This window comes from Anarhichas minor, unplaced genomic scaffold (genome assembly GCF_050575085.1).
Source record: "Anarhichas minor isolate MPS153535 unplaced genomic scaffold, ASM5057508v1 ptg000026l, whole genome shotgun sequence".
Taxonomy (NCBI): Eukaryota; Metazoa; Chordata; class Actinopteri; order Perciformes; family Anarhichadidae; genus Anarhichas; species Anarhichas minor.
The window spans coordinates 10,068,670-10,087,850 of NW_027466472.1; the positions used below are offsets into that span (position 1 = coordinate 10,068,670).

Below are 19,181 nucleotides of genomic sequence, written 5' to 3' on the forward strand. Positions count from 1 at the left end.
GAGAAGTTTGGTTGTTAGATATGATCAAGACCAGAACTCTATAGTTGTCTACTACAGTTGAGGGGTCACTCTTATGACTGTTACTCGCATTGGTCTCTCTGTGTTACTATCACACGCACAATAGACATGATGAGGAGATGGTCACATAACCTGATTGCCCTTTTTTCACCTAGAAAAAGTATGCACAGTATCCTTTAGAGAATCAGAAGTTGAAGTGTCAGTGTCTCGCCAACTAAATTGCGATACGTTTGATTGATACATTTATGTTATGGGTCATTTGCATATCTTCCTCTTGAACTAACCCAAACATCAAGTAAATGCAAATTGTTAACTACTAAATGCACAATTATTTGCAGTTATTCAAAATTATTTAAAAAAACTTTCATAAGCCAAAATGATAGCCTAGCCACTACCTAGTGTGACAGACGCTGGTGAGGTGGAGGCTTTCCTCTATGAAAATAGATAAGACAGAGTTAATCAATCTGCCCATTGGGTACTTTGGCAAAAGGCTAGTGGCTCCAGTGTGGGACAGCTATAAGAAAACTATAAGAAACATCCCCCTTCCGCAGTCAGGGTAAATTGCAAGCGGGATGCATGCACAGACAAAGCATCTGATACACTTATCTGCTTGGCTGATGTCAACGCCAGCAACAGGATAGTTTTAAGAGAAAGCAGCTTTAAGTTTGCACACTCCAGGGGCTCAAAAGACAAACTTAAGAGTTCCTCAAAAACAATGGGCCCAACAGGGAACTTAAGGTGTACATGTAGGCTGCAGCCGGCAGGCATCCTTCGTAAACCTCATTATGAGGCCTTAATAGTGGAAATCCTTACCTTTGTCCAGCAAATCATGTTGGAAGCATCACAAACATAAACTATTAGTGACTCGTGCCTCACATCGTCTCTCAAACACGCTGCACTTGTCATCTTGTGATGTGGCCAGTCGATAGCCAGCCTGGCTGCTGCCCACTTGCACACCTCGTACAGATCAACCTCAATAGAGCGCAGGCAAAGCCTCCCCGCTCATGGAGTTGCTGGGCGTATACTCTGGGTTTTTTTTGCGGCTGCAACAGGATTGGTGTCTGCAAGTGACGGCTGTGCATGCTTTACTCCAATACATGCAGTGCAGAGGGTATGGGGGTCCTTGCCTGAGATGGTAAAACCACAAGCGGCTGTGCAAGGGAGTTACACAACATCCTTACCCTTACAACCAGCGTTCCCCTGATACATTGGTAACCGTGGTAGCTAATGATTTACCTTGACCGCTAGCAGCAGATACCAACACACAAGCTCAACTGGCCGTGCTAGCTTCTTAGTTAGGGTAGTATGAACGAGGTAAAAGTCCACACTACGAAAATAAATGTTTATCCCGACACCAGAGAACCCAAAGCCGGAGACTACCTTGATCGCTGCGTCCGTGCACGGTGGAAAATCCAGAAGACGGGACAGCTGGAGACTTAAAGGGATCTTCACAGGAAATAAAACAAGAATTCTGTGTTTGGGGCAGAATAACCCATGAGTTTCAGGCAAAACAAACAGGGTCTGTTTCATTAGAGTACCTCTTGAATTAATACTTATCCCATGGAAGAGAAAACTGTCACAAGCTGCAGCTGATCCTTGGCAGGATGTAACTTGGATGAAAGGGCAGCGTTCACCTCTAGCTGGCTCCAGCCTAATTTAACCCTAGAGGTGGTCGATATTAAATCACCACCAACGTCTATCAACATGCACATAGATGTGACTTTAATATGGCTGTTGTATTTAAGTATTTAAGTGGTTTGGGTATCAGTTACTGATGTGGAAACAGTAAGTGTGTGTTTGCCCCTTGTCCTCTCGAACACACACTCTCTCTCTACCCATGCCTGCCCCACGGTGTTATCTGAAGTCCAGCCAGAGGTCTAGCCAACAAGCCAGTTTGTACCCATGATGTTTGTCCCCTCCAAACCTGAGCAGCTGTTAAGAGACTTCGGTCATCACCGAGCTCTCAGAAGTGGAACCGAGTGGTTGTTGAGCTGTTTCCTAATACCCCTATGATTCATACATGTTCTGCTCGCTTACCCAGAATGCCGCTCTGCATGCCTCTCTGTGCTGAGGTCCTTGCCCTAGCCAACATTGTATCAGTGGATTACTCATCCCTCCACTGGGGCAAAATACCGCATTGTGTGTGTTTGTGTGTGTGTGACTCACTGTGCAGTTTTCATTGCTTAGACACTAATGGCTTGTTTTTTCAAGTGCAACTGTAGAACAAGCTGTATTAACACAGTGCTGCTGTTCATGCATATTTAAGTTCCGTTGTGTTCAGCATTTGGTTTGTTGAGCATTTCAGTGTTTACTCAGTCAGGCAGGATTCTTTCTAGAGCTGAAATATCAGTCTTTGACTGATCAGGCTAGTCAACCATTTTGAGGATTGATTCATCTGTTAAGTTTTTAAGCCAAAATGGCATAAATGAACTGGTTCTTGCGCCTCAAAATTGAATATTTGCTATTTTATGATTTTGTGATCGGGCTATGCTGGAATCATATGTGCAAATTTTGACCGTGCGACAAGTGCTTTGGGTAAATCCTACTGAGACCAAGAAAAGGAACGGTTTGATCCCAGAACGGTTACTACTTTAGAGTCCCGTTCTCCTCACAGGTGCCTACTTGGAGCTCCTCGACACATTCCCTTCCCCAGTGTGTTTTTTGATTAGCAGCGTTGCATGAAAGCCGTCCTGGTCACTGAATGGCCTCCTCTGTGGAATTTGCCAGCCACTATCTAATCAGGTTTTCTCACTCTGTCAGATGTTAGCTATTCATCAACCACGTTGTTGACGTCAGAACAACGTGATCCGCCTTAGATGAGACTTAATAGTGCAGCTTATGGCCTTTAGTCATTTTTTATTGTATACTCTTTGTCCCAACACACAGATGACCCTGAGTTGAGACAATATAGAGTTGTTAAGATGGGGTGTTTACTCGCTGGCCTCAGGAAATGTGTTGCTCTACTTTAAATATCTCATGTTAAGTTGACGGCAGAATGTTTTTTGATGTTAATGGGCTGTGAAATTAGCTTAGTGTGACTTCTCTGTGCATCTTGACGGAGGCCTGGTTTCAAAATTCTGCTGCCAATCTTATCTTTACATAAACGTGAGTGCACACCGGGGAAATCAAAGCAAAAACAATGTGTGAAAAGAAAAAAAGGAAAAGATATATGATATTTCTAACAAATGCAAAGACGAGGCAAAAAGTTGTTTTTTAATATCTCGAGTAAACTAAACTGCAAGTCCCATTTCAGCTTTGTGATTACAAAAATGCTCTTTTATGAGATTTACCTTCAGATAATTGTGTTCCTTATATTTTGCACACTCTGTTTGCGCGTGTATAAAGTTTTGTTGGCTGGGTTTGTTGTGGTTGTTGTGTGTTGTCGCCAGGTTTGGTCGGTGGTCTGTATCCATGCCAGCTTGAAGGAAAGCCAACACCAGAGTGTCGTATCTTGTTTGCTACAGAGTGTGAAATAAAGAGTTCGCAAGCTATCTGGACAGAGAGGTGTGAAGAGGAACCCCGCCGACAGCAACAAACACCACACTTCCCAAAGTTCACCGGGCTGCAAAAAATCATGTAGAATAATCTGTCAGCCGATAAGTGAGCGCTTAGTGTGAAAGGTTAGAAAAACAGTAAGGGTGGTCTGAGAGCAGACAATGAGAGAGAGGTCAGTGATCTGGATGCTTGGAGAAAGAATACAGTAAAATGTACGACTTAACTCCCCGGAGAATACATAGACTTTGGTTTAAAGTGTCTTTCTGAACAAACTCGGTCTGTCTTAATGCTCACAGCTTGTGCTTGGCAGAGAAACAGATAATCAGATTTTGTTGTTTCTTATTTGGTGAGAACCCAGGTTGATATTCAGACTGGTATCTTGTTTTTTTCCCACTAATTGTCAACTGCTTCTGTATGTGTACACTGCAATCCTACACCGACTACCTCCCACTAACCCCCTCCCCCCCCCCCCCCCAACTCACACCCTGCTTGAACTTGTGCTAATGTGGACAAAATGTAGCAGAAGACCAGTTCCCAGAAATCTCATCCTCCGGCTATGACAACACAGTTCCACCACTGCCTACTCTCACACACACACACACACACACACACACACACACACAGGGTCAGAACAGGGTTTCTGAAGAAATATTACATTGTTCATCTTGCACTGACTCCCTTTACAAAGCATGCTGAAATGTAGGGCAGCTGTAAACTCCTATTGGCACCAGGCCTGCACCTCATCAGAAGTAAATTATCCTTCAACACAACCACCAACCAACACTTCTTGCACCTGAAAAGAATGCAGGAGTTTTTCATTACACTATACTACTTCTACCATGTTTGAAAGGTCCAGACGGTCATGCTATATAAGTCAATGTATAATTTGACTTGCATATACTTCTAACATGATTAATCACCTCTCTCCACCATCTTTGTTGCTGTCTCTCTCTCACTCTCTCTGGCTACAGACTACCTGGCAAAGCACGGCCGTCTCAGTGAGCTCGAAGCCAGGAGGAAGTTCTGGCAGATCCTGTCTGCGGTGGAGTATTGTCACAACCGCAACATCGTCCACAGGGACCTGAAGGCGGAGAATCTGCTGCTGGATGGCCACATGAATATCAAGATTGCAGGTGCCGTAACAACTTTGTGCAGGAGAACCCATAAACTCATTGATGGATGAGAAATGCAAGATGTCGTCAGAGAATCATTAAGTTTTGATCTATCGCCTGCCATGATCTCAGTGCCGGCGTAGCTCAGAAATGTCTTAACTACCTGCCCGGTCCGTTTGCACAGTGTTGAGAAGTGGTCGGAGGTTGCTTGCGAGATAGCTGTTAGCTGCAAGATGCCAGGACAGACGTCTTAAAATCTCAACGAGAATCCAAAGGCGTGTGCCTCCTTTTTTTCCAATTTCTGATCAGAGGAGATCACACATCCCTACCCAATAACCCGTTACATCAACAACGCTTAAGATAGTGGACACAAAGAGGAAGAGACCTGTAGGTAGAGAGTTGAGACTAAGCTGGAGGTCTGTAGTACAGGCTTCAAAGTGAGATTATTAAGCAACTGGCATTTAGAGCTAGCTAGTGAGAATGTCACCCTACCGCTGTTTCCTAAAGTAGAGAAGGGGGAGAGGCTGAGAGGGAGTGGGAGGGGGGGAGTTTGGGTTTAATTGGAGGAGGAGAGGAAGTGATGAATTAGATTGGCTACTTTGGAGACAGGTTAGCGGGTGAGAGGATGATGAGAAGCGGTGCATAGCAGGGTGGCAGGGCTGCAGCTGTGACAATGCTCTGAAAGAGGCCGAGGTTTATCCAAGGCTTTAGTCAGAGATGATGCTAAAATCCATCTAAGGTGAGCTGATCACATGACATAAAAATACAGGTTTGAAAAGATACCAGACACAGCAAGAATGGCCTCTTGTCCTCAGAGGCCTTAATGTCATGGACCCCAAATAGAGATTACAATTATTGTTTATTGGTATGATGGATGATACTTAATGGGGGGGTAAAATGACAGAGGAGCATCATGGTTAACCCTCATACAAGTCATGGGCAGTGTCTTTTCTTTGTTCGAAAAGGTGAAATCGAATAAAGGACAAATTAGACAGAGCTATGGAGAACTGAGTGTTTCACCTCCATCATACTGTCCACTGTTTCTCAGAAGAGTCCAAGATGATAACCTGGAGCTGTTATTACCACAGCAGTAATTTTCATAAACATGTCTGACTCACAGCCGATTGTCCGGACGGCAGATTAGATTTGAAGCAGGAAAACAATGAACAGAACATTACCTGGCTTGTGATTAGAGAAAACGTCTCTGGGGGAGGACATTGGGAGCATTCTGTACTTCTCTTACCCACAACAAGCTCTGACTAGTTTGGTAAAAGGGACATGAAGTTGAGATCTGTGCAGGACACAAGAAAGACAGTCCTCTCTTCAAAGTAACATTGATGTCAGTTAAGATCCTCCATCCACCCTTTGTGAAAGAAAGGTAAATATTTCCATTTTTAAGTGTTCATGCTGGGTGGGATAATTTACATCTAGAGCTGCATCTGATGATTATTTTCATTATCAATTAATCGGTTGATTATTTTAGGTGCCCTGGGAGTTTTATAGTAAACGCACAAATCTGTGCTGAAACTGGCGTATGAAGGTTTATACTCACGAATCTGGGATTCAACAATATTTTCTTACCTGAATTCAGAACTGCCTCAGACCAGCCGTACACACAAGTGACGAAGGCCCGGACGACTTTCTTTAAGTAAACGCATTTGAACTAAACGCATCTCATATTACAACCACATTTATTTAAAAAGGCTTTAATAGACAACAGTATTTCCATTTCATCCCCATCAATTGATGTCATAATAAAGATGTATTATTTATTTCAAAGTTTCTATTGAGGTTTTTGAATGAAGCTTCAAATATCTGTTGTCTGTTTTGATGAAGCCACCACCCTGAAAAAGAAAGTTATTTGATTTTATTGTGCTTATACAAATACAATGTATTGCTGCATGACTACCCAGTTATTACAGAAGGGGGGATAAGTGGGAGAGCAAATAAAAAATATTTATAATATATTTTTATATATATATAATCTTTTATTAAAAAATTTTTTTGAAAGGTTAAAAGCCAACAAATATGGATTTATATATATATATATTTATTTATTTATTTATTTATTTATTTATTTATATATATATATATATATATATATATTTATTTATTTATTAAATTTACCTATTGTAAAAGCATCAAACCTCACGTTTTTTAACCCAGCACCAGTGAATGTTTTGGGGGGTTTGCTTGGTGAATGACTTGAACAGTTAATTAACTCTTTAAATGTTTCTAATAGTGTTCTGTTGCTTGACTAACCAGTTAAATGCGTCGGCACTAGTCTGCATATGCGTGTCCAGACAGAGCGCCTGTGCTTCTGGGTTTGTCCTGCAGTCCAGTGATGTCCTCCTGCTTTCTAAAGGCCACCTCCGGTCAGCCTGCATGAGGTTTAACCAGGCAGCCAGTCAAAGAAAGGTCATGCTCATGGTGGCTGCAGAGCAGAGGGAAAGTGGCAGTGGGGGGGGGTGCCCTTCATGTTTTCACTTCAAACAGCCCCATTACGTTGCAGTTGACAGATTGAAGGGGATGGAAAGAGAGGAGGAGAAATAACAAAAACAAAAGTGAGTTGCTGGATCAGAAGAGGAGAGAAGAATGTCTTTGTGGCTCAGAAGAAAAATATATATTTGTTTTGTTTCTATGGTAAAAAATAAATAAAGAAACAACGCAAAAAGGGTTTAGGATAACCAGTTTCGCAAACAACATCCCTTATGTCATACATTCTCACATCGGCAAATTATTAGCAGCAATTATAGGTTCATTAATTATTATTTTTCAAGTTGAAACCTTCCACAGAGTGTCATTGGAAATGCACCAAACCCTAAAGGTGTTTCACGCTCAATTAGAAAGTACAAACAATCTCCAGATCAAGGACATCTGTTTGAGAAACGGTTTCTAATTTCGTTTTTGTTTCCACAAACAAACGGAAACCACGAGGGAAAATATAGGTTGTCCTTAAAGTCTCTAAGCAGTCATCCCTATCTTTCTATAAACGCTGTCTAATGAATGCAATCTCAGATTGCATATAAGATGTTGGGCACTCGCTGCAGGCATTATAACCAAATATCTACACATTTTAAAACTGCAGAAAAGAAGAAAAACAATTCACCGTGTGACAACAATGTGACTATGATAAGTTTAAGTGCAAAATAAGCAAATAGAGCCGAGTCTTGGTAACATTTGTTCTACAGGAATATCCATCTAAAGTTTGCTAGAATTAGCCACCAATGTAAAGTACATACCAGACACCAAGTACGGTTTTGTCATCAAATACTGAGTGTATGTTCCTGAAAAAGTTTGTGTTTCATTGCTTACAGGTGAAATTCATTTGTAAGACAAATAATTTGCAAATTCTTCTTTCAAAAGTTACATAGTGTCGCGTTAATCAGTCAAATGGCCCTCCTTCACAAGAGCTGAGGTTTAGGGAACCTGATGCATATGAGGGAAGAGACGGGAAGGCAAGATGGGAGTGCATCCTGAGCTGCACCCATAACCATATCAGTGCTCATACCTTATTGGAAATGACACGGTAACATGTGTGACTGCTGGATACAGGTCTCTTACTGCGGCATCATGACGTCACTCATACACTTGTCATACCCACCGGTTCATAAGCCGTTAGCCGCAGTGTGACATGTTTAGGCTAATATTACGCTAATCATTTTGTATGCAACACACACACACACACCAAAAAACGCTCCCCCACCCCACCCTTCCTGTTGAGCTATGAGTGCAGTTAGTCGCCTGCAGCGTGCCGAAGCCTTTGACGTCAACCAGTCTGCTCAGTATTCAGCTCCATGAAATGGGTCACAGCTTCTGACGCTAAACCAACTGCACTGCTCCGCCTGCATCTCACATCTCACCTTCACAGCAGCATCAGACAGTAAACATACTTGCAACAAACCCCACCGTGACGCTCCGCTTTACCCTCCACTTTATGTCAGCCACACCTGCTGCCGACTGCACTGCAGTAATTAAATGGATTGAATACGTGCGCTCACGTACAGTGTCAAACCTGCCATTTACCTAATTCCAAAATGTACTTTCCAGTGAACGAGAATTCCCTGCACCTTATTCTGTATTGCGTTAACCGACGGGTGTTTTTACTATTTTGTCCACCCCATTTATGTCATTGAGGTTAGACTAAATAACAAAGTGCACTTCAACGGCAGACTCCCAAATAACCGTAAGCTCGACTCAACATCTCTCTAAAACAGTTCCAACAAAATTGAAACATTATCACCGTCACACAGTCATGACTGTTGTAATAGACTGCATTATCATTTAGCGTCAGCGTGGTGTACCTGATGAAATAGCCACTGAGTAAGATGAATATCTTTTGGCTTTGTTCATCGGACAAAATGAGAGATTTGAAGTGGACACCCTGTGCTTCAAGAAATTGAATTGTCACTCTTTTCTGCCATTTTGTAAACTACACAATTATAAAAAAAAAAAAATATATATATATATATATATATCTGCAGATTATTTGATAATTTAAAGCTGATGAATGCAGCCATGTGAGATGATGTGTGGCTGCTTGCTGTGTGTATAGATTTTTCTTTGTTAATTGTGAAGCACCATGATAGGTAGATCAGATTAAAGGAAAGGAATTGGTTATAAGCGCTTGCTCTCACACACTGCGTGAGCCCCATTGTGTAAGCCAGCTCTTCATTTTTTTGTTTTGCAATAAAAAAAAATGTTTATACAACTGTTTTGAATTATGGAGGGCTGGTCGGGGGTGGAGGGTTAAGTGAGCTGCTGATTGTCTGCTCCTGTAGCTGTCAGCTCCCATGACATCATCACAGTGTCCCACTAATAATGAACAAACCAAGCGTGGAATTATTTTCCTTATCCTTGATCTGTTGATTCACTTTCTTTTTATTCATCAGTTAATCATTCTGGCGGAGGTGAAGGATCATTTACTGGAGAGGGTTTGAGAAAGAGGGAGGTGCGATGAGAGGGAGGGAGAATGATGCGTAGTAATACAAAAAAAGGGGTTGGCTGAGTTATTGCAGGCACGTAAATTGGCTCTGTGTAGTTTGGCATAAGTGAACTTCTCACCATTTTGTGTGTATTTGTGCTAATTCAAGTCAGACTTCTCTCTCTTGTTGTTATTAAGAATCAAATCTGAGTTTTAGTCAGTCTACAGACCAATCGGGGCACAGCATTAAGGACCTCATGTCAATCTCCTGGGGAGGTTACCTCATACAAAGACCTGTTTCCTCAGCCTACAAATATGTGGATCACATATTACATTATGCAGACCCCATGTGAGCAACTCTCAGTCACAAGGCATGACCCACCTCGGTTTTCTTTTTGCAGTTAACCACATCAATCACCGCAGCTACACTGGGCGTATTCACAATGTGCCTAACCTCTTCCCTTTTACAGTCGCAATTAATACTTACAGTTACAGAAAAGGGCTTGTACAAGGACTTTACAGTTTAACAAACTTGAATGTTTATCTTTACCTTTCCACCCAACCCCCCCCCCCCCCCCCCCCACCTCCCTGCTGTTTTTGCCCTGTGTAGATTTTGGATTCGGCAACTTCTTCCAGCCTGGGGAGCCTCTGGCCACATGGTGCGGCAGCCCACCGTACGCTGCTCCAGAGGTCTTTGAGGGCCAACAGTATGAGGGTCCACAGCTAGACATCTGGGTAAGATGATTGATTGCATGAAGTAGACCATTGTACCTCATTATTTTTAATATATTTTAATAAATACAAGGACACATGCATTGAACTCTGTCAATCTCTTCTTGTGTGCAATATTTACTTTACTAAGCCACAGGAAATCAGCTGATGCAATTCACTTTTTCTTATATAGTATTTGATATACTATATCTAAAAATGGTGATTGCCCAAACACAGTATGTATTGCAGTCATTTACCATATTGTTGTGTGTCTGTGCGTTTGTAGCATGTACGTTTGTGAACGCAATAATCTGATAACTTTATTTACATCCAGACACCTCTGATTGATGTATCTACTGCCCTGACCTTGTTCTCTGTGTGTGCATTGTTTCATGTTCACAGAGTATGGGAGTGGTGCTATATGTGCTGGTGTGTGGTGCGTTGCCCTTCGATGGGCCCACACTGCCTGTACTTCGACAAAGAGTCCTAGAAGGAAGGTTTCGCATCCCCTACTTCATGACTGAAGGTGAGAAGAGACTCCCTGGGATACTGAACACAAAATAAGACGAAAGACTATGCCCACCAACTCCCACCCCTCTGTACCTCAAATTCCTGTAAATGTACACGCTTGCAACAGATTTGTGAGATGTCTTTCAGTCTTTTTATGCCTCCACGACGGCAACAGCATTATATTTTCGGGCTGTCCATATGTAGTCTCGTGAACGCGATATCTCAGGAACGCCTGGAGGGAATTTCATCATCTCTGTCACAAATGTCAAATTGAATTTAAGGATGAACTGATTTTAAAACCCCTTTTTTGGCTATAACTCACAAATTCATACGCAAATTATGACACAATTTCATACAAATATACATGAAGAAAAACAAAGTGATTTATTTTTTTATCCAAAAGGTCAACTTCACCGTGACAACATAATGTTCCCTAAAAACACTTTTCTGGCCATTATTCAATACCATAACTCGGGAGCAGAGGGGGAGATTCTGAACATATTTAACATTTGATTGGACCTTGTAACTGTGGTGAATGTACAGATCTTCTGTGCTGCTGGGTTGAAGATATGTGTGAAGCATCCATGTTTTAGAATTTGTAGCTTCTTTGCTGCGAAAAGCCATATTTGAAGCATTGTCTGCTGTCATTGCTACAACTGTGTGTTCTATCAGGATCGGCCATATTGGCTAAGCATGTGAACACATACAGGGAATTTGACTCTGGTTTTTTCTCTCTCAATAAACGTCAAGTCAAATCAATTTTATTTATCTATCCAAATATATATTTTTATGTATTTCACAATCTGTACAACAAACAACATCCTCTATCCTAAGCCCTTTGATTCGGATGAGAAACGACTCTCAGGTTTTAATATTGTCCTTCATCCTCGTCTCTGCAACAGCTCATTGTACAGAGGGTGAGAAGGATTCTCCAAGAGGGATTTGATTTGGTCCCTCGTCCTCCTCACTGCCTCCACACTGATCACCTAGCTGGCCTTTCTTAACCGCTTGTTGAGACTGCTAATCTCCAAGTGTTGATGCCACCACCACAAAGAACAGAGCAATGGCTGGGAGCCTGTTGCACACACTGTCTGTCCTGTAATCTTACTAAAGAGGGTCATGAGTTCAGCCCAGTATTTTTTATTTTTTATTTTTACTGATTTGGACCCCGAGTTACTTGTGAGTCCACCCTCCTGACTTCCTCTCACTGGATGACAACCAGGACAGGAAAGACTCCTGTTCCTCTGGTAGTCTGGTAATTGTTGTTGCAACATGACAAAATGCTCTCTATGAGTCCTCTGTGCTCCTTTGTAAATGTTTCGGAGTTTATCACGGCATGTAGTCTAATGGAGGCAAAAATCGGATGAAAGTTCTTGTGACACTGCTGCTCAGATAAACAGATCACGCTTTCCTATTTCAGTCACCGTGCTGATGAATGTCCGCTGCAATTGGTCGGGGGGGGCATTTCATTAGTGTGAGAGCATCACGCTCATTTGAAGGGGATACAGTGGAAGACACTGTCATTGTCCTCTGTTATGTGTGCATATGTGCGTCACTGTGTATGTGCATGCACGCAGGCTGCAGAGTGAGTCAGGTCGGCTAACAGTCTCAAAAAAGCCCTGCTGTTAGCGGCTGTGCTAGCTAGCTGGCAGCGGATTAATTCCAGAGCGGGAACTGTTTATGTAACCTAGGGAAGAGCCAGTGAAACCTTCCAGCAAGCTCGCCTGTCTGTCTCTCTAAGCAGACTGTCTGTCTGTCTGTCTGTCTGACTCAAGCTCTCTATGTGCGGTACGTCTTCCTGTCTGTTTTTCTTCTCTTTCACTTCTCTGTGTCCCATCTGTAGCACTTTCTCCACAGGGGGTGTGGTGAGAGACTTGAGCATATTTGCTCAGGACCTTGAAACAATTAGGAAGTAAGGGGAATGTAGGAGTGTAATGTCATCTCCGTGGGCCAGATTGACACTCAAGCCCGCCTCCGCACCCCCCCCCCCCCCCCAGTCCAGCCTCCGTTCCCTGAACAAGGAGAACAGAGTGTGCTGATTTCTTTCTCCAGAAACAGTCCATCTCATCCTCTCCCCGACCAACGCTGTGGTGCACAGCACAGCCTCGCACAGGGAACATCTCAGCGCTGTAAACGTTTTAGTCTACTCCCAAATTACTGACTAAGTAACAGCAGTAGATGTTGTCTTATGTCTCCCCTGCTGTCACATATTGCACAGACCTGGAAGCCAGTCATACAGAATAGCCTAGAGTCATATTTGGTCTACAAAATATCGAAATTAAAAGTAATCACAAGCTCCTGAGTCCAACGTTAATGTCCTCAAACGAGATAATCAAATCAAAGATATTCAATTAACAAAATAGCCTTCTGTTATTATTTTAATTTTATTCGGCTCCAATTGACTCCTATTTCAAAATAAAACACACACACACTTTGCCTTGTGAAGCTCAGCTGCTTGTGGCATTTAGTTTTTTCTGTCGGTACACCAAAACAATCACAGCCCTCACCATCAAGATAAGGGTGTTTTTGAAATTCAAGTGAAATGAGGTGATGTTTGAAAGCTATGAATTGCAGTTTGTGTTGCATTTCATTTAGAAATGTCCATATTTAGTGTTATGTTCATATTCACAGTCATGTATTATGGTTACATCTTATATTTATTGGTTAAAGTCTGTTCTTTTTAAGCTCATGTGTCTGATAAAGCCAATGAAATTGAAAGAATCTAGTCGGCCACAGCACCTACTCTCTGCCCTCCAACTTCTTGCAACACAATGCTGTTCTCCTTCATTGGGGGGGACTTGGTGCAACTCTACACCACTGGGACATTGCAAGTGTTAACTGGGATGGTTTCGTGGTTAAGTCATGATGGTGTAATGTACTGGCTAAGAACAGTGTGTCAATCAATCAGCCGGCGAGACCTTTATGCAGTGCGGGGCCTTTTACATAGTCCGACCTTCCCTGGTGGTTAATAGCTTTGAAAGATGTGTTTAGCTTCAAACTGTTGCTATAAACATGGCTGTAGCAACAGGCAGAGCCCGAGTAACGTCTGGGTCAAACAAATTGTAGTGTATTGTACTGTATTGTATTTGAAGCGTGTTGTAACTTAGCAGCTGCCCAATCTGCTAAAATGCCACAGCATGGGGCAAAAGTGCATTGAAGAGCACACTGGTTTCCTACATAACGGGGATCGAGTTTAGTCGGCTGAACCGCCAGGCACGAGGTAGAAAAAATGTGATGTAGCAGACGTTAGTAGATCGGCGGGGCAGCTGGGAAGAATGTGGAGCAGGGAGTTAATGTTGGCAGCCATGTCCATGGGCTTATGAACTAGAGCTACAACTAACAAGCATTTTCTTTGATGATTAATCTGTTGATTATTTTCTCGTCAGAAAAGTGAAAAATCCCACAACTCAGACACACAGCGTACTGTCACAAAGGGGTAAAGAAACCAGAACATATTCTTATATTTGTTAAATAGCTGAAATCTGAGAATTTTGACCGATTCGATTAACAAAATATTTGCCCATTTATTAGTTGACAATTTATGGAATTGTTGCAGCTCTATTATGAACTGCTCTCTCTCCCGATTCTGCGACAGAAGACAGGATGTCTGTGGACACTGATAGATCAGGAGAATAAGGGAAGGTGACCTGCTGAAGCTTTTCAATGTGTACAGACAACTCGATCTCTTCAATTTACCGTAAATGACTGACCTGTGAAGTTTATTGCTTTGACTCTAAATTGTCTAAAGTTATACTAATCAAAAGAAAATATGATGATTCAGTTATAAAATGTATTTCAAAAAGACAAATTCAGCCACTTTTTTGAGGTTTTTGAAATATTTAAGTTTAGAGATAATTCATTTAACATACATATATCTTCAATAAAAGTATTTTAGATTAAGTAAATAATGAACAACTGCAGGACCTGTTTTTTGAGAACACACCTGTTTTGCTTTAAGACTTCAGCAGCAGGGTATTTGGGTAAAGATGCTGTGTGGTGGGCAGGAATGCAGTGCAGGCAGCAGGGGGGCAGGCAGGCCAAAGAGGCACAGCCAGGGGAACTATAATCCTGTTAAGAACCCAGCTGTGTCTGACGTCAAACTCATCTAGCCGCAAACTAGAGGTGAGGAGCTCTCATTAGGAGGGAAGGAAAGGAGTGTAGATGCGCTGCTTAGAAGTGACGGCAGAGAAAAGAATTCAGCCGATTTTAAGCTCTGAAGTGTTATTTCTGCCCCACTTCACCTGGGCTTCTTTGATAAGGACATGATGCTTTATGGCTCAGTCTGCTTCATCATAGCTTATACAAGAAGTGCTCTGCGTTATCGAACATCAACAACCTCTTCCTCTCCAAAAAGTGGTGATCCTCAGGCTGTGAAAACCTTTTCACATTCTCTATGATTGTTCTCTTCCACCCGCCGCAGAGTGTGAGCACCTGATCCGCAGGATGTTGGTACTGGACCCATCAAAGCGTCTGTCTGTGGCCCAGATCAAGGAGCACAAGTGGATGGCCCTGTACGCTCCCGTACAGAGGCCTGTCCTGTACCAACAGCCTCTGTCTGCTGAGGGCGAGGCGGGTGTGGGAGAGTACAGCGAACAGGTCCTTCGCCTGATGCACAGCCTCGGCATCGACCAGCACAAGACGATAGAGGTGAGGAACAACAGGGATATGAAGGGGTGAGGTTTAAAGGTCAGAGCCTCAGACTGTGACAAAGATAATGGTTTTACTATATGCATCCATAGCTGATCTAAGAAGGATACAAATGTGTGGAATAAGGTCATCATTTACTAGACCAGTCAGTGGGGGAAAGAAGTACTGTCATATACCGTTGAGTTCAAATTTTAGCTTCTTTGCTATACTCCATGGGCAAATATTGTGAATTCTACTTCACTACATTTTGTGACGGCTAGAAGTACTTTGCAGATTGAGGTTTTAGACACAAAACATCTGATTAGTTATCCGCATCATAGAAATGCTTGTTAAAGCAGCAGCAATAATCCATGATTATTCATAATCCCTGAACAAAAGGTAGATTAGGAACATCATTTCAAATGTGTTAGATCTGAACCACATAGTATATATATATATATATATATATATATATATATATATATATATATATATATATATATATATATATATATATATATATATATATATATATATATATATATATATATATATATATATATATATATATATATATATATATATATATATATATATATATATATATATATATATATATATATACCGCCATTTATGTTGTCTGTCATACTTCAGTCTCTTCAGAACAAAAGCTACAACCACTTTGCTGCTATCTACTACCTGCTGGTGGAGCGGCTCAAGGCCCATCGCTGCAGCTTCCCCGTTGACCAGCGACTTGACGCTCGCCAGCGACGGCCCAGCACCATCGCCGAACAGACTGTCGTCAAGGTAGGCGAAGAGGGGGGGTTCTGAATAACGTGTGCAGAGATTACCATCCGCGCCTCCCTGATCAAAGCCGTATTATTCACACCTGCACCCGCGAACAAATAAACGGACAGACACGACCCATTCATTTATTTATCCAGCCAGGTTCTGTTTTCATCTGCTTCCACCCGGCGTTTTACGCCGAGCCTTGATCTCAATATGTCCCCCTCAGTTACATTATTCATTATTTTCTTTTCTTTGCACACTGTCTTTTCTCAGCAACACTTTGCAATCTCAATTCATTTCCTTCACCATCTAGGATCTTTTTTTTTGTCTCCTTACAGAGTCAAATTAACAGCGGCTAGATTTAGTCGTAATTACAATATTATCAAGGGTGTTGTTAAGTATTGGCCATGAATTGGAGCAGGTTTTTTTTTTTTTTTTGAAGTAATATCAAAGTCTCCGTTTTCTCCGTCTCTGCAGCCGAACAGTGGTTCAGCCCAGGTGGGTTTGCTTCCGCAGGGTGTTCGTCTGTTGCGCTCCCCTGCTGTGCCCCAAACCTCCTCCGATGCCTTCACCTTCCCCCAGACTGCATGTCTCCTGGAGCAGAATTTCCTGGTGGAGGATGTCAACACACCCAAAGTAAGTCCAATACCAGTGAACACAGCCGGAGGTTTCAGGGGGTCTTTTTGATTGTGTGTTTGTCCTCAACTCACTCACATTAGACTTCTCGAATAATGCAGTTATTATGGTCATTTTCAACTTGCAAGTATGTCCAGAAAAAGTATCCCTGTGAGCGTGACCGTGATACACTTTGATAAGCATTCCCACTTACAATGAATCAGAAATGTGTGTCTGTGTGTCTACTCCTTTGAGGTTTCGAGCGCTGGGTTGCCCTGTCAACCTGCCAGAGAGCAGCTGACTTGTTCTCTTATGTAAGAACTCAGCCAGCACTCACATCAGACAGGACAGCTGCCTGTCCTGCATGGCTTCTAGACACACACACAGTGATCTCTCACTCTTTCTCTTTTTATTTGTGCCAACCAGCAACCTTTTCCTTCAGGCCTGTTGTTGAGCTGACCAACAATTACAGAACACAGACACCAGTGGTCTGATTTGACGGCCTCACACACACGCACACAAATAGATGCACTATCATTCTTCAACATTTATTTTCCATCCCATCTCCTCTCCTGGCTCAATTAAAGAGTGATGTGTATGTTATTTATGCGTGTGTGTGTGTGTGTTGTAAGCAGAACAGAGACAGAGTGTGCGTTATCTGCGTAAATGGAGCCTGGTTATGTAAGCGGTGCTGTGATGATGATATGACCTAATGCGAAGCTGAGTGAACACACATGGACAGGAAGCTGCTGCGTTGCTTGAGCGATCTCACCGCTATGACCTCCTACCCATTAGCCCAACAGCTCATCTTTTCTTTTTTAGTTTTTGGCTTTCTTTTTACTCTACATTCAGCTTCTTCTCTCTGCACTTCTTCATCCTCTAACCTCACTTTCCCCTTATGACCCCCACCCCTTCTCTTGGTCTATTTCTCAAAGTCGTGTGTGCGTGTGTGTGTCGATTGAGTAACAGCATTCCTATCGCAGCACACTACAGAAAACAGATGGAGAATTGGGCAAAGTTGCTCTTTCTAGACCAACACCAGGCTTTCCGGTTACTGTGGCCACTCATGCAGATTATCTTTGTCTGTGTCTGTGTGTGCGCGTGTGCGTGAATTTATGTCCATGTGTGTCAGTCACACAGCCCTTTCAGTCAAAGCTCACTTCCTGGCCCTGCATTCCTTTATCCCCACCCTCTACCAATACAGCAACACACACAGGCCTGCTGCTGTAACAGACACACACACTCCCAGTATGAGACCGACTGTGATGAGTGGAGGGACAACAGAGGGAGGAGAGTAACTAATGGAGCCCTCGTTCTCAGTATGGTGGTCGCCTTTGTGCGTGTTTGTTTAAGATTCGACCAACGGTGTCGGATTCCTTTAGCTTGGAGCTGTTTTCTTCAGTCAATTTTGAATCTGTCTTTCTGTCCCTTCTCATCACTGCCCCTCGTCTAGGTGAACGGCTGTCTGCTGGACCCCTTGCCCCCCCCCACTGTCCTCCGCAAGTCCTCCACCTCGTCGCCCAGCAACATGATGGAGACGTCGATCGATGAGGGCATCGAGACCGAGGAGCCCGACACGGAGGATGAGCCGCCCCACCTGCTCTCAGCCTATCAAACGGCACGGTTTGGCCAGCGGCGACACACCCTCTCTGAGGTGACCAATCAGCCGGGGCCTTCGAACCAAGGTTTGATGTCACTGGATCAAATACACACGTTTAGGGTCCATCACATGCGTCTAATGCTAAAACGAAGCTGTTTTGATGAAAACCATTGTGTCCCCCAGGTATATTATTTGCTATAGGCCACAACCCCTCCATGGGCAGCATGGACTCGGACATGGGCTACGACATGGGCTCCATGCAAAGTGACCTCGGCCTGTTGGACGATTCCCCATCCCTCAGTGAAGTGGTACCGGCCAACAGCTCCGCCCCCGGCATTACCCCGACGCCTTTCTTGAGCGCTCGGCCCGCCAACCCAGCAATGGCTGTCCTGACTTCTCAGCACAGGGAGGCGCACAATCGCTCCCCAATCAGCTTCAGAGAAGGACGCCGTGCCTCCGACACCTCTCTCACCCAAGGTCAGAACCACCATTGTTAATTCCTTCCTCTATATCCATCCATTCTTCACTTCTCCAATTCCAATTTTTCATGACTGTCAATTGATTTGTTCCTAATGACTTAATATCAGTGTTTTCTGTTGCTGTTTTGATTGGTGCTTTTTTTTTTTTTTAAATGATCATTTTAAATACCAGTGGTTTGAGGTCCTAGGGGACCCTAGTCAAATGCAACCAAATGCAGAATGTGCAGTTTTAATAGATACAATAGAATAGATGGATCAAATGTTTGCCATGGGTCCAGATGTTAAGTATCAGACAATGTTGG

General features: G+C 42.9%; 1 protein-coding gene across 3 annotated transcripts in view; it reads left to right on the top strand.

Moving 5' to 3' along the window:
- Positions 1 to 19,181, top strand: part of sik2b (salt-inducible kinase 2b) — a 41,930-nt gene that overhangs the window by 15,141 nt on the left and 7,608 nt on the right. For all 3 annotated transcript variants that reach the window (XM_076100182.1, XM_076100183.1, XM_076100184.1), the window contains 8 exons: positions 4,485 to 4,646; positions 10,160 to 10,284; positions 10,663 to 10,786; positions 15,191 to 15,417; positions 16,051 to 16,203; positions 16,663 to 16,821; positions 18,254 to 18,485; positions 18,584 to 18,877. In XM_076100182.1, the coding sequence (XP_075956297.1) occupies positions 4,485 to 4,646; positions 10,160 to 10,284; positions 10,663 to 10,786; positions 15,191 to 15,417; positions 16,051 to 16,203; positions 16,663 to 16,821; positions 18,254 to 18,485; positions 18,584 to 18,877 (1,476 nt within the window). The remainder of the gene's footprint in view (positions 1 to 4,484; positions 4,647 to 10,159; positions 10,285 to 10,662; positions 10,787 to 15,190; positions 15,418 to 16,050; positions 16,204 to 16,662; positions 16,822 to 18,253; positions 18,486 to 18,583; positions 18,878 to 19,181) is intronic.